This window comes from Chiloscyllium plagiosum, unplaced genomic scaffold, assembly GCF_037043375.1.
Source record: "Chiloscyllium plagiosum isolate Xiang-an unplaced genomic scaffold, Cpla_swu_hap1 HiC_scaffold_22, whole genome shotgun sequence".
In the NCBI taxonomy this organism is placed as follows: domain Eukaryota; kingdom Metazoa; phylum Chordata; class Chondrichthyes; order Orectolobiformes; family Hemiscylliidae; genus Chiloscyllium; species Chiloscyllium plagiosum.
This window is the reverse complement of record NW_028270160.1, coordinates 63,812,676-63,826,134: the sequence shown is the minus strand read 5'-3', so window position 1 is coordinate 63,826,134 and position 13,459 is coordinate 63,812,676. Positions and strand designations below refer to the sequence as shown.

The window sequence follows — 13,459 nt, the reverse complement described above, 5'->3', positions numbered from 1 at the left end:
TTTCCTTACCAACCCTCCACACAGAGTCTTTCATTTTGGTTAGTGGGGGAGGGCGGGTGGGAAATACGACAAGTGTAGTTTTTCGGGTTTACGAACATAGAACATAGAACATTGCAGCGCAGTACAGGCCCTTCGGCCCTTGATGTTGCATCGACCTGTGATATCAATCTGAAGCCTATCTAACCAAACTCTTTGTTTATCATCCAGCTGTTTACCCAATGACTATTTAAATGCTCTTAAAGTTGGTGAGTTTACTGCTGTTGCAGGCTGGGCATTTCACCCCCCTACTACTCTCTGAGTAAAGGAATTACCTCTGACATCTGTCCTATATCTATCATCCCTCAATTTAAAATTAGGTCCCCTTGTACTACCTATCACCATCTGAGGAAAATGGCTCTCACTGTCTACCCTACCTAATCCTCTGATCATCTTGTATTACATTAGATTAGATTAGATTACATTACAGTGTGGAAACAGGCCCTTCGGCCCAACAAGTCCACACCGACCCGCCGAAGCACAACCCACCCATACCCCTACATTTACCCCTTACCTAACACTACGGGCAATTTAGCATGGCCAATTCACCTGACCTGCACATCTTTGGACTGTGGGAGGAAACCAGAGCACCCGGAGGAAACCCACGCAGACACGTGCAAATTCCACACAGTCAGTCGCCTGAGGCGGGAATTGAACCCGGGTCTCTGGCGCTGTGAGACAACAGTGCTAACCACTGTGCCACCGTGCCGCCCACTTGTATGTATCTATTAAGTCACCTCTCAACCTTCTCTAACAAAATCAGTCTCAAGGCGCTCAGTCTTTCCTCATAAGACCTTCCCTCCATACCAGGCAACATCCTAATAAATCTCTGTACCCTTTCCATCTATATTGCTCCTATAATGCGGCAACCAGAACTGTATGCAATATTCCACGTGCAGCCATACCAGAGTTTTATACAGCTGCGACATGACATCATGGTTCCAAAACTCCATCCCTCTACCAATAAAAGCTAACACACTGTATGCCTTCTTATCAACCTTATCAAATCTGGGTGGCAACTTTCAGCGATCTATGCACATGGACACCAAGATCTCTCTACTCATCCCTACTGCCAAGAATCTTACCATTAGCCTAGTACTGTTTATTCCTGTTGCTCCTTCCAAAGTGAATCACCTCACACTTTTCTGCATTAAAGTCCATTTGCCACCTCTCCGCCCACCTCTGCAGCTTATCTATGTCCCTCTGTAACCTGCTACTGCCTGACTTTATTAGTTCACTTAACAGCAGTCCCCATGTGCCCTGTTCAGCCTTCAATGTGCCGATTCATGAGGTAAGTATTTTATATTCAAATTTACTTCCTGTCTGTCCCCGACTCATGTTCTCTAGACTCCCACTGTTTAAATGGAGACTGCTCAATAATGAGGTAAGTATTTTGTATTCAAACTTACATTCATTGCTGCCTCTGGCTCGCGCTGTCTCGACTCTCACGCTGAAATCAAGGCTGCTGATAAGGTTTTTATAAGAAGCTTTGCTAATAATAGCAGGATCCTAATTAGTTCTGATGATGTAAATTTTAAAATACATGCTCCATTTGTAACCTTTTCAGCATTTTGTTCACCCAAATAATATCTTCCACATTGGGATTTTTCATAGTTGTACTCAACTCTAATACTTCAGAACTGGCATCTAGCCTTACATTAGTACCCAGTCAATTATGCTGTCCAAATTGACTTTGCAATTTCTCCATTTCATTTTCGATGCCGCTGCCTCTTTTTGTGAGCTCCTACTTATTTCCCAAGTAAGATTGCTGATGCAAAGTGATACTTGATTGATTCTGCCTGATTCCTGAAGAAGGGCTTATGCCCGAAACATCGATTCTCCTGTTCCTTGGATGCTGCCTGACCTGCTGCGCTTTTCCAGCAACACATTTTCAGCTCTGATCTCCAGCATCTGCAGCCCTCACTTTCTCCTCCTGATTCTGCCTGATTTCCAATCCATTGTACTTAAAAGCCCCAGAAACCTGACTTCCAATTTTAAATTCTGTTTTAAGCCCATTCATGGCAACGTTTTCAACTTTATTGTTCCCGCCCCCACAAAAAGTTACGTATACGCGGCAGAAAAAAAGCCTGTAAGATGCCCCTCGGGGTGCCAGTAAAACATGGCAGAGTCTGTTCTTAACTGAAGATGATCCAATTTTAATAAATCTTTAATAGAGCTTACTTAGAAGTACCAAACTCTTGACACATTATTTAGGGCATATATATATTTATTTAACTACTGGAGTGTCTCCACAGCATTTGATTCTTCTTTTTCAAGATAAGAAACCCTTGGTTCTTAAGCTGATCTTCGTGCAGAAATGTCAGTTGATCTATATTCCCTAGCATTTGTTTCTAAAACAGCCAAGAAATTTTTCAAAATTACTTTACCAGCCATTGGTGAATGTATTTTTATGGCTTGGCTTTTCTTCAAAACCTTGTATCGCTAGTTTTGCTTTAATCTCATAAATCCCATCAGGTGACACCTTTTCTGTATATATTCACCTCTGTGATAGGGCTGATTGTATCCTATCTAGCACCTCTAGGTACACCCCAAATTTTCTCCATTTTATAGAGTCGTGTTTTTGACATGTTTTATTAATTTGTCTTCTAGTTTGTTCATGGTCATTAAGATTTCTCAATCATAAAGGCTTCTGCTTATGGTAGTATTTTTGGTTTGTACTATATTTTTTTGCCCTTATTAAACGATGTTCTGTATCTTATCATCCATCACTTTCTGGATTGCTACTTTTTGACCTCCTGCCTGTGCTAAGAGGATACTTTTCAACAGTTCATGATCTCTTTCTCATGGCATGTTGCTATCAGGCCAACCATTTGATCTTACACTGCACTTTCTTGCTTTCCATCTTTATACTTGTTCTCAATTCACGGGCCTAATTTTCTGCCCCTGATCCTATACGTTCATCTAGGTTTTGTATTATCCGGTGTACTGGAATACTGTACAATCTCCTGCTGTACTTACAATAGTTGCATTTCTCCAGTGACTAGCCACTTCTGATAAATATTTGACTTTAGTACCCACTTTTGTTAGTCGCCTTTTGGGACCAATGGGTTCATGTTGACCATCAGAACTGATCTGTCCACCAGCAAACAAACAGTGAATTGTGGCAGTTTGATCCACATAAAAGTGTAATGTTTGGATTTGAAAGGTACCTGCCACCTCATTATTTTCTATATGTCTTTCAACACGGCATTTATTCAGCAGTGTATAAAATTGCCTAAGTATGTTCTGTCTACAAAAAGCAGGAGAAATTCAACATGGCTTATTATTGCTATATCAGTCTACAGATTCAAGGACAGCTTCTTCCCTGCTATCAGACTTTTGAACGGACCTCTCAAATATAAATTCAGGTCTCGCTCTCTCTGTACCTTCTTTGCAGTTGTAATACAGTATTCTGCGCTGTGTTCTGCTACTCTGATGCACTTTGTATGGTATGGGCCACTTGTATAGCACACAGAACAGTTTTTACTCAATTTCAGTATGTGACAACAATAAATCAAACTCAAACTCAAGCATCAGCAAAGAAGTGGAAGGGGTCACAACCTTATCAAGTAGCACTCACTAACCAATAAGCTGCTCACTGATTTTCACATTTGTGTTCCACCAAGGCCACTTACTCTTGACCTCAGTATGGCCATTATCCAAACATATACACATGAGCTGAACTCCAAAGTGAGGTGAGACTCACTGTGATATTAAGGCAGTATTTGATAAAGTGTGACATCAAGGAGCTTTTGCAAAACTGAAGCCAGTGAGAATCATGGGAAAACTCTATGCTGGCTGTAATTAAACCTTGCAGAAAAGAAGATGATTGTCATTTTTGAACATCAATCATCTCAGTCCCAGGACATTACTACAGGTCTTCCTCACTGTAATATCCTAGCCCCCAATATCTTCAGCAAGAACAAAAACAGATATTGCTGATAAAGCTCAGCAGGTCTAGCAGCATATATGAAGAGAAATCAAAGTTAACATTTTGGGTCCAGTGACCCTTCCTCAGAACTGATGGTAGCTAGGAAATGGGTGAAACTAAGGACTGCAGATGCTGGAGAGTCAGAGTCGAAAAAGATGGTACTAGAAAAGCGCAGCAGGTCAGGCAGCTTCTGAGAAGCAGGAGAGTCGACGTTTTGGGCTTTAGCCCTCCATTGGGAATGTGGAGGGAGAAAAGGGATGAGAGATTAATGGGAGGGGTGTCGTCTGGGGGAAGGTAGGTGGGAAGGCGATAGGTGGATGCAGGTGGAGGGTAATTGTGATAGGTCAATGGGAAAGGTGGAATGGATAGGTGAGAAGGAAGATGGACAGGTCTAGAGGGTGGTGCTGAGTTGGAGGGTTGGATCTAGGATGGGGGGGGCGGGGAGATTTGGAAACTCATGAAGTCGATGTTGATGCCTTGTGGTTAAAGGGTGCCAAGGCAGAAGATGAGGCACTTTTCCTCCAGTTGGCGGGTAGCTTTTATTTGTGGTGGAAAGGCCCAGGACTTGCATGTCCCTGGGGGAGTAGAGGGAGGAATTGAAGTGGTCAGCCACAGCGCGCTGGGTGTTTGGTGCCTGTGTCCCAGGGATGTTCCTTGAAATGCTCCGCAAATTGGCACCCTGTCTCCCCGAGGTAGAGGAGATCACATCAAGAGAAATGGATTTTTATGTAGAAAATAGGGTGGGAGGAGGGGATAAGGAGTGAATGATAGGTGAGGATAGAGCCCAAACAGAGAGAATAATAGTTGAACAAGCAAATGAGTAGACAATGATCTGGCTAGGAGAGTGAATAGCTGTTAATAGACACTGTTAGTGGCTAACAATGGGTTGTGTGTAATACAGACTGTGTAATAACAAGGTCTGATGTGTGGGGTTGGGGGCTATGACATAGCAGAATTCAAACTCTTAAGGTATTGAACTCGATATTGAGTTCAGAATGCTGCAGGGTCCCCAAGCGGAAAATGAGGTGTTGTTCTTCCAGCTTACGCTGAGCTTCACTGGAGCACTGCAGCAAGTCTGAGACACAGATATTGGCCTGGGAACAGGTTGGTGTATTAAAGTGGCAGACAAATGGAAGCTCAGGGTCATTTTTGCAGGCAAAATGTAGGTGTTCTGCAAAGCAATCACCCAGTCTACGTTTTGTTTCCCCAACATATAGGGGACCACATTGCAAGCTTTGCCAGTAATTTCTGTTTTTGTTTCTGACTTACAGCAGCCGCAGTTCTTTTGGTTTTTACCTTCAGCAAGACCTGGAAAATATTCAGACTTGGGCTGAAAAGTGACAATCAGGAATGTATTGAAATACTCCCCACCTGCCTGAATGAGTGCAAATCCAACAATACTCAAGAAGATTCATACCACCGAGAACAAAGCAACTCGATTGGAACCATATCCTCAAACATGCATTGCCTTCACCATCAACACTCAATAGCAGCAGTAGGTACTATATATAAAGTCCAGTGTAGAAATTCACCAAGGCTTCTTAGATAGCACTTTCCAATCCCATGACTACTACTTCCTAGAAGGACAGGGGCATCAGATACATAGGAATGCCACTTGCAAGTTCTATCCAAGCTAATCACTTTTGTGACTTAGAAATATATTGCTGTTTCTTCAGCGTCATTGGGTCCAAATCCTGGAATTCCTTCCTTAATGACATTATGAGTCTACCTACAGCACAATGGACTGCAGCAGTTCAAGAAGGCAGCTCACTACCACCTTCTCAAGAGCAACCAGGAATGGACAATAAATGTTGGTCTAGTCAGCAACAGCCTAATTTGTAAATTTAAAAATGAATTGCACATAACTGTTTTAAAATTCCAGCTCCCTCTGTACTTTAGAGTCCTTCAATTTCTCACCAAAAAGTTTTTTTAAAAATTCTTTCTGCCAAAATGTCAATTTTATATTTTCCCATATTAAGATTCACATTTCATATCTTTGGCTACTCACCTAAACTACCTGTACCCCTTTGTTGCTTGCTTCTTCCTCACAGCTTACTTTACCTGTATTTGTATTATCAGCAAACTTAACTATCATGCCTTCCATCTCTTCATCCAAGTCATTATGATAAATTATGAAAGTTGAGGGCTCAGCACTGATTCCTGTGGTACATGACTTGGCACATCTTGTGAAACAGATAATGACCTGTTTAAGTCTATAGGTGGGCCTCCAATTTATGGATGTCGGACATACAGTCGCTTGTACTTATGAATGTGGTCTTATACAGTGTGTAATTTTAAAGACCCAACATACAAATTTCTGTACTTAAGTTTGATGCTTTATATTGTTCTCTAACGTGTTCTGACTTGCGTACAAATCAACTTGCAAATGGACTCCATTCACAACATGGGAACTGCCTATATTGCAATTTTCTGTAGCTAGAGAGTGCTTTATCCATACCAATATGCTTACTTCTACACAGTGAGTTTTCATTTTCTGCAATTTGATGTGGCATCTTATCAAATGCTTTTTGGAAATTCATGTACAGCATTACTTCTCCAAGAACTTCAAAAAACTGGTTAAACATGACTACCTTTTAACAAATCCATGTTGACTCCAACTATACAGTTTGAGCTTCTCTAAATACCCTGTGATGATATATTTAATTGTAGCTTCTAACATCTTCACTGTGACAAATGTCAGGCTAAATAGCCTGTAGTTTCCTGCTTTCTTTCTCCTTTTTTGAATACAGCATAGAACATTGAACATTACAGCACAGTACAGGCCCTTCGGCCCTCGATGTTGCGCCAACCCATGAAACCAATCTGAAGCCCATCTAACCTACACTATTCCATTTTCTCCGTATGTCTAATCCAATTACCATTAAAGTTGTCAAGTCTACTACTGTTGGGGGCAGACTGTTCCACGCCCCTGCTACTCTCTGAGTAAAGAAACTACCTCTGACATCTGTCCTATATCTATCACCCCTCAATTTAAAGCTATGTCCCCTCTTGGTAGAACACCATCCAATGAAAAAGGCTCTCACTGTCCACCCTATCTAACCCTCTGAATATCTTATATGTCTCAATTAAGTTATCTCTCAACCTTCTTCTCTTTAACAAAAACAGCCTCAAGTCCCTCAGCCTTTCGTCGTCAGACCTTTCCTCCGTACCAGGCAACATCCCAGTAAATCTTCTCTGAACCCTTTCCAAAGCTTCCACATCCTTCCTATAATGCAGTGACCAGAACTATACGCAATACTCCAAGTGCGGCTGCACCAGAAGTACAGCTGCAGCAAGACCTCATGGCTCTGAAACTCAATCCCTCTACTAATAAATGCTAACACACCGCATGGCTTCTTAGCAACCCTATCAACCTGGGTGGCAATTTTCAGGGATCTATGTACATGGACACCGAGATCTCTCTGTTCATCTACACTACGAAGAGTCTTACCATTAGCCCAGTACTCTTCATTCCTGTTGCTCTTTCCAAAGTGAATCGCCTCACACTTTTCCGCATTAAACTCCATTTGCCACCTCCTAGCCCAGCTCTGCAGCTTATCTATGTCCCTCTGTAACTTACAACATCCTTCGGCACTATACAACTCTACCAACCTTAGTGTCATCCGCAAAGTTCTACACCTGTATTCCTGATGAAGGGCTTTTGCCCGAAACGCCGATTTTGCTGCTCCTCGGATGCTGCCTGAACTGCTGTGCTTTTCCACCACCACTAATCCAGAATCTGGTTTCCAGCATCTGCAGTCATTGTTTTATCTACACCCTCATCCAGGTCATTTGTAAAAATGACAAACAGCAGTGGCCCCAAAACAGATCCTTGCGGTAGACCACCAGTAACTAAACTCTAGGATGAAAGTTTCCCATCAGCCACCACCTTCTGTCTTCTTTCAGCTAGCCAATGTCTGATCCAAACCACTAATTCATCCTCCATCCCATGCCTCTGTATTTTCTGCAAAAGCCTACCGCGGTGCACCTTATCAAATGCTTTACTGAAATCCATATACACCACATCAACGGCTTTACCCTCATCCACCTGTTTGGTCAGCTTCTCAAAAAACTCAATAATGTTTGTGAGGCATGGCCTATCCATCATAAAACCATGTTGACTATCCCTAATCAACTTATTCCTTTCTATAAGATCATAAATCCTATCTCTTATAACCTTACTCTAGTCATTCTTTTATTCCTGATATATCTATAGAAAGCCTTAGGGTTTTCCGTGATCCTATCTGCCAACGACTTCTCATATCCACTCCTGGCTCTCCTTAGCTCTCTCTTTAGGTCTTTCCTGGCTAACTTGTAACTCTGAAGCACCCTAACTGAGCCTTCATGTCTCATCCTAACATAAGCCGTCTTCTTCCTCTTGACAAGACCTTCAACGTCTTTAGTAAACCATGGCTCCTTACTCGACCACTTGCTCCCTGCCTGACAGGTACATACTTATCAAGGACCCGCAGTAGCTGTTCCTAGAACGAGCTCCACATTTCAGTTGTGCCCATCGCCTGCAGTTTTCTTCCCCATCCTACGCATCCTAAATCTTGCCTAATCACATCATAGTTGCCTTTCCCCCAGCTATAATTCTTGCCCTGCGATATATACCTATCCCTTTCCATCACTATATTCATTTATATTGTTAAAAATCACATCTTTGTCGCTCCGAAAGCTAGTGTGCTTCCAATTAAACCTGTTGGACTATAACCTGGTGTTGTGTGATTTTTAACTTTGTACACCCCAGTCCAACACCGGCATCTCCGAATCATTCATTTATATTGTTATTACCAGTTATATTCATTATTTTACAATCTAATGGAACCTTTCCAGAATATTGGGAATTGTCACCAGTGCATAACAATGGTATGACTAGCCACTTCTTTCAATGTGATTGGATTAAGTCCATCAACACGTTGGGATTTGTCAGCCTGCAATTCCAACAAGTTGCCCAGTAACACTTGTAATTTTCTCATGTTTTCCCTTCTTCTAATTTCATAATTTGCAGATAATTCTGGGATGTTACTTCTGTCCTCAGCATAGAACATAGAACAGTGCAGCACAGGAAGAGGTCCTCCAGTCCATGATATCTGTGCCGACCGTGATGATATTCTAAATTAATCTAATTTGCCTGCACTTGGTCCATATCCCTCTATTCTCTGCTTTTGGAGGAGCTGTTGATGGACTGGGGAACCTGGTGTCGTGTGATTTTTAACTTGATTTTCTGCTTGTTCATGTGTCTTTCAAAATGCCTATTAAACTTTGTTGACATATCTATATCTGTTACCTCCCTGGCAGTGTGTTCCAGTCACCTGCTACCGCAGTGTAAAAATCTTTCTTTGCACATTTCTTTTAAAATTTCCCCTTCTCACCTTAAACCTATTGATCTAGTGTTTGACATTTCTACCTGGGAAAAAGACTCTGCCTATGCACGCTTCTCATAATTTTATATACCTCTATTAGGTTGCCTCTCGGTCTGTGACCTTGCAGTGAAACATTCCAAGTTTGTCCAACCTCTCCTTATAGCTAATACACTCCAATCCAGGCAACAGCCTGATAAACCTCTTCTACACCCTCTTTAATGCATCCTCATCCTTCCTATTGTGTGGCAACCAGAAATGCACATTATACTCCAAATGTGATCTGACCATAGTCTTGTACAGTTACAGGATGACTTGCCAGCTTTTATACTCAACCCCTCAACTGATGAAGGCAAGCATGCCATAGGCCTTTTTTACCGTCTTTGTGATAATACTGTCACTTTAACAAGGTTATTTTGCTCTTGGTTCTTCTCAAGAGAGGTGGTAAAGGCAGAAGTGGCAAAATGTCTGGGCAAGAGCCAAGTTTAACAATAGCAGGAGAAAGGTCAGTTCTCCCAGTTCAGGTTTTTTTCTAGTAGATTAGATTCCCTACAGGAAACATCCACACCAATCCTCTGAAGAGTAACCCACCCAGAACCATTCCCCTACATTTACCCTGAACACGATAGGCAATTTAGCTTGACCAATCCACCTGACCTGCACATCTTTGAATTGTGGGAGGAAACTAGAGCACAGACACAGGGAGAATGTGCAAACTCCACACAGACAGCAGACCGAAACACGAAACATGAAACATGGCCTTACTGAAACATGTAAAATCCTGGAGGAATTTCACAAGGTGCCTCCAGAGAGTATATTTTCACTTGGGGAATAGAATTGGGGTATGCAGTTTGAGAATGTTGATCTCCCATTTAAGGTAGAGATGAGGATAAATTTTGACTCTCCAGAGAACAGTGGAGCCTGTTCTAGTGATTGTAACAAGATCAGCCAGGCGGAACTCATAAAATATGAGTTCTTGATTGGGGCTGTTAATCTGGTTCACTTAGGGAGCCCCAGTTGACAGATAAGAACAGGAGTTTCAGACATCCTGTTCACTCTGAGAGATGACTCTGAGGGAGCTGGATCAGTGTCAAGGAATGTCACTTGTAAATAACTTGGTGACACAATATTGGTTTCTGTGGAGTTATTTCATCTGAGCAATTGAATATGTTCAAGCTTGAGTTAGATAGGTTTTTGGTTAGGAAGGTGAAGAGTTATGAGGAGCAAACAGGTCAGTGGATCTGAGATCATGTTAGATCAGTCATAATTTTATCAAATGATGGAGCATGTTTGAGGGGCTGAATGGCCTACTCCTGCTCCTAGTTCTTGTGGTAACCTTTCAACTTAGCCACAGATGGATTTCTTTTCATGTTGACTTTTTATTTCCACAAGGTAATTAATTGATCCTCACCATGAATTCGTTGACTTTGCATTTAAAAACTGAAGAAATTCAAATACACATGCACATCTTCACTAAATGGCAATGCTAAGAGAAATTTGTTTATCGCTTCTGTTCTTATGCTGGCCATTACTGCAGGGAAAAAAGAAACCAACTGCAGTATTCTTTGACACAATATCATTGTTAAAACATTTAAATTCAATGAACAAGTCAATCCCACTAATCTAATAAATTCCTAATACTGTTGACATCTGTGTTACAATTAACATTTCAGAGCAGAATTTCACGATTGAAACACGTGTTTGTTACTGAATCCAAAACTTAAAAATTGTAATTCCTTGTAAAACTACATACTGGGGTAAATAAATTAATAGGAGGAGAAAGTGAGGACTGCAGATGCTGGAGATCAGAGCTGAAAATGTGTTGCTGGAAAAGCGCAGCAGGTCAGGCAGCATCCAAGGAGCAGGAGAATCGACGTTTCGGGCATGAGCCCTTCTTCAGGAATGAGGAAAGTGTGATTTACTATAACACGGACATTTACTATAAACCGACCAACTCCCACAGCTACCTAGACTACACCTCCTCCCACCCTGCCCCCTGTAAAAACGCCATCCCACATTCCCAATTCCTTCGTCTCCACCGCATCTGCTCCCAGGAGGACCAGTTACATACCGTACAACCCAGATGGCCTCCTTCTTCAAAGACCGCAATTTCCCCCAGACATGATCGACGATGCCCTCCACCGCATCTCCTCCACTTCCTGCTCCTCCGCCCTTGAGCTCCGCCCCTCCAATCGCCACCAGGACAGAACACCACTGGTCCTCACCTACCACCCCACCAACCTCCATATACATCGTATCATCCGTCGTCATTTCCGCCACCTCCAAACGGACCCCACCACCAGGGATATATTTCCCTCCCCTCCCCTATCAGCGTTCCGAAAAGACCACTCCCTCCGTGACCCCCCACCAACCCAACCTCCACTCCTGGCACCTTCCCCTGCAACCGCAAGAAATGCAAAACTTGCGCCCACACCTCCCCCCTTACTTCCCTCCAAGGCCCCAAGGGATCCTTCCATGTCCGCCACAAATTCACCTGCCCCTCCACACACATCATTTACTGCCTCCTCTATATTGGGGAGACAGGCCGCCTACTTGTGGAACGTTTCAGAGAACACCTCTGGGACACCCGCACCAACCAACCCAATCACCCCGTGGCTCAACACTTCAACTCCCCCTCCCACTCCATCAAGGACATGTAGGTCCTTGGACTCCTCCATCGCCAGACCATAGCAACACAATGGTTGGCGGAAGAGCGCCTCATCTTCCGCCTAGGAATCCTCCAACCACAAGGGATGAACTCAGATTTCTCCAGTTTCCTCATTTCCCCCTCCCCCCACCTTGTCTCAGTCAAAACCCTTGAACTCAGCACCGCCTTCCTAACCTGCAATCTTCTTCCTGACCTCCCCGCCCCCACCCCCACTCCGGCCTATCACCCTCACCTTGACCTCCTTCCACCTATCGCATTTCCAACGCCCCTCCCCCAAATCCCTCCTCCCTACCTTTTATCTTAGCCTGCTGGACACACTTTCCTCATTCCTGAAGAAGGGCTCATGCCCGAAACGTCGAGTCTCCTGCTCCTTGGATGCTGCCTGACCTGCTGCGCTTTTCCAGCAACACATTTTCAGCTCTAAATAAAGTAATAAAACGATCTGTAAGAATTTAAGAAGATTGTACAATGGCAATGTTTAAACAGCCTATTTTTTTCCAGGTTGGTACAGAATTGATCCGAGGTGTCTCTGGTGGGGAAAGAAAAAGAACACATATTGGTATGGAACTCATAACTGATCCTCCTGTTTTATTTCTGGATGAGCCCACAACAGGTTTGGATTCCAACACTGCAAAATCTGTGTTGACACTATTGAAAAGGTATGAGTTTTATTATGACACTACAATGCTTTAATTCTAACAATGAATGAAAAACATTTAAACCACCTCAAAAACATTGTCCTAAGATTACAAGACCAGGTTCAAGTCTTACCTATTTTAGAGTGTGTCATAACATATCTGCTTCAGAGGAAATGTTGATTTAGATAGGAAATTGTAAGTTTACCTCATTACAGCTTTGGTTCAAACGTGGGCAAAGAGCTGAAATCCAGAGGTGACATAGGAGTGACAGTCCTTGACATCAAGGCTGTTTTCAACTGAGTGCATCATTGAGGAGCCCGAGCAAAACTGGAATAAATGGGAATCAAAGGAAAAATCTCTGTTCGTTGATGTCATATTTGGCAAATAAGAAGATGGTTGTGTTTGTTGATCAGTTACTTTGTTCCAAAGTTCCTCAGGGTAGTGTCCTAGGTCCAACCATCTTCAGATGTTTCATCAATGACTGTGTCCCTCCCCCCCCCCCCCCAATATAAGGTCAGAAGTGGGCATGTTTGTCAATGGTTACAAGACATCCAGTGCTATTCTTGACTCCTCAGAAACTGAAACAGCAATAGTTCATCTTCAGATTCCCAAATCCAGTGCACCATCTACAAGGCACAAGTCAAGACTGTGATGGATGCAATCCAACAACACTTAAGAAGCTTGACACCATCCAGGATGAAGCAACCCATTTGATTGGCATCACATCCACAAACATCTACTTCTCACACCACTGAAGATACATAGCAGCAGTGTGTACTATCTAGAATGTGCACTGCAAAAATTTGCTGAACATCTTTACACA

The 13,459-nt window shown here is 42.8% G+C and overlaps 1 protein-coding gene across 1 annotated transcript in view; it reads left to right on the top strand.

Moving 5' to 3' along the window:
- LOC122561374 (broad substrate specificity ATP-binding cassette transporter ABCG2-like) overlaps positions 1–13,459 on the top strand; it is a 96,419-nt gene that overhangs the window by 22,517 nt on the left and 60,443 nt on the right. Inside the window, exon 4 of the mRNA XM_087999274.1 lies at positions 12,500–12,657. Within this exon, the coding sequence (XP_087855400.1) occupies positions 12,500–12,657 (158 nt within the window). The remainder of the gene's footprint in view (positions 1–12,499; positions 12,658–13,459) is intronic.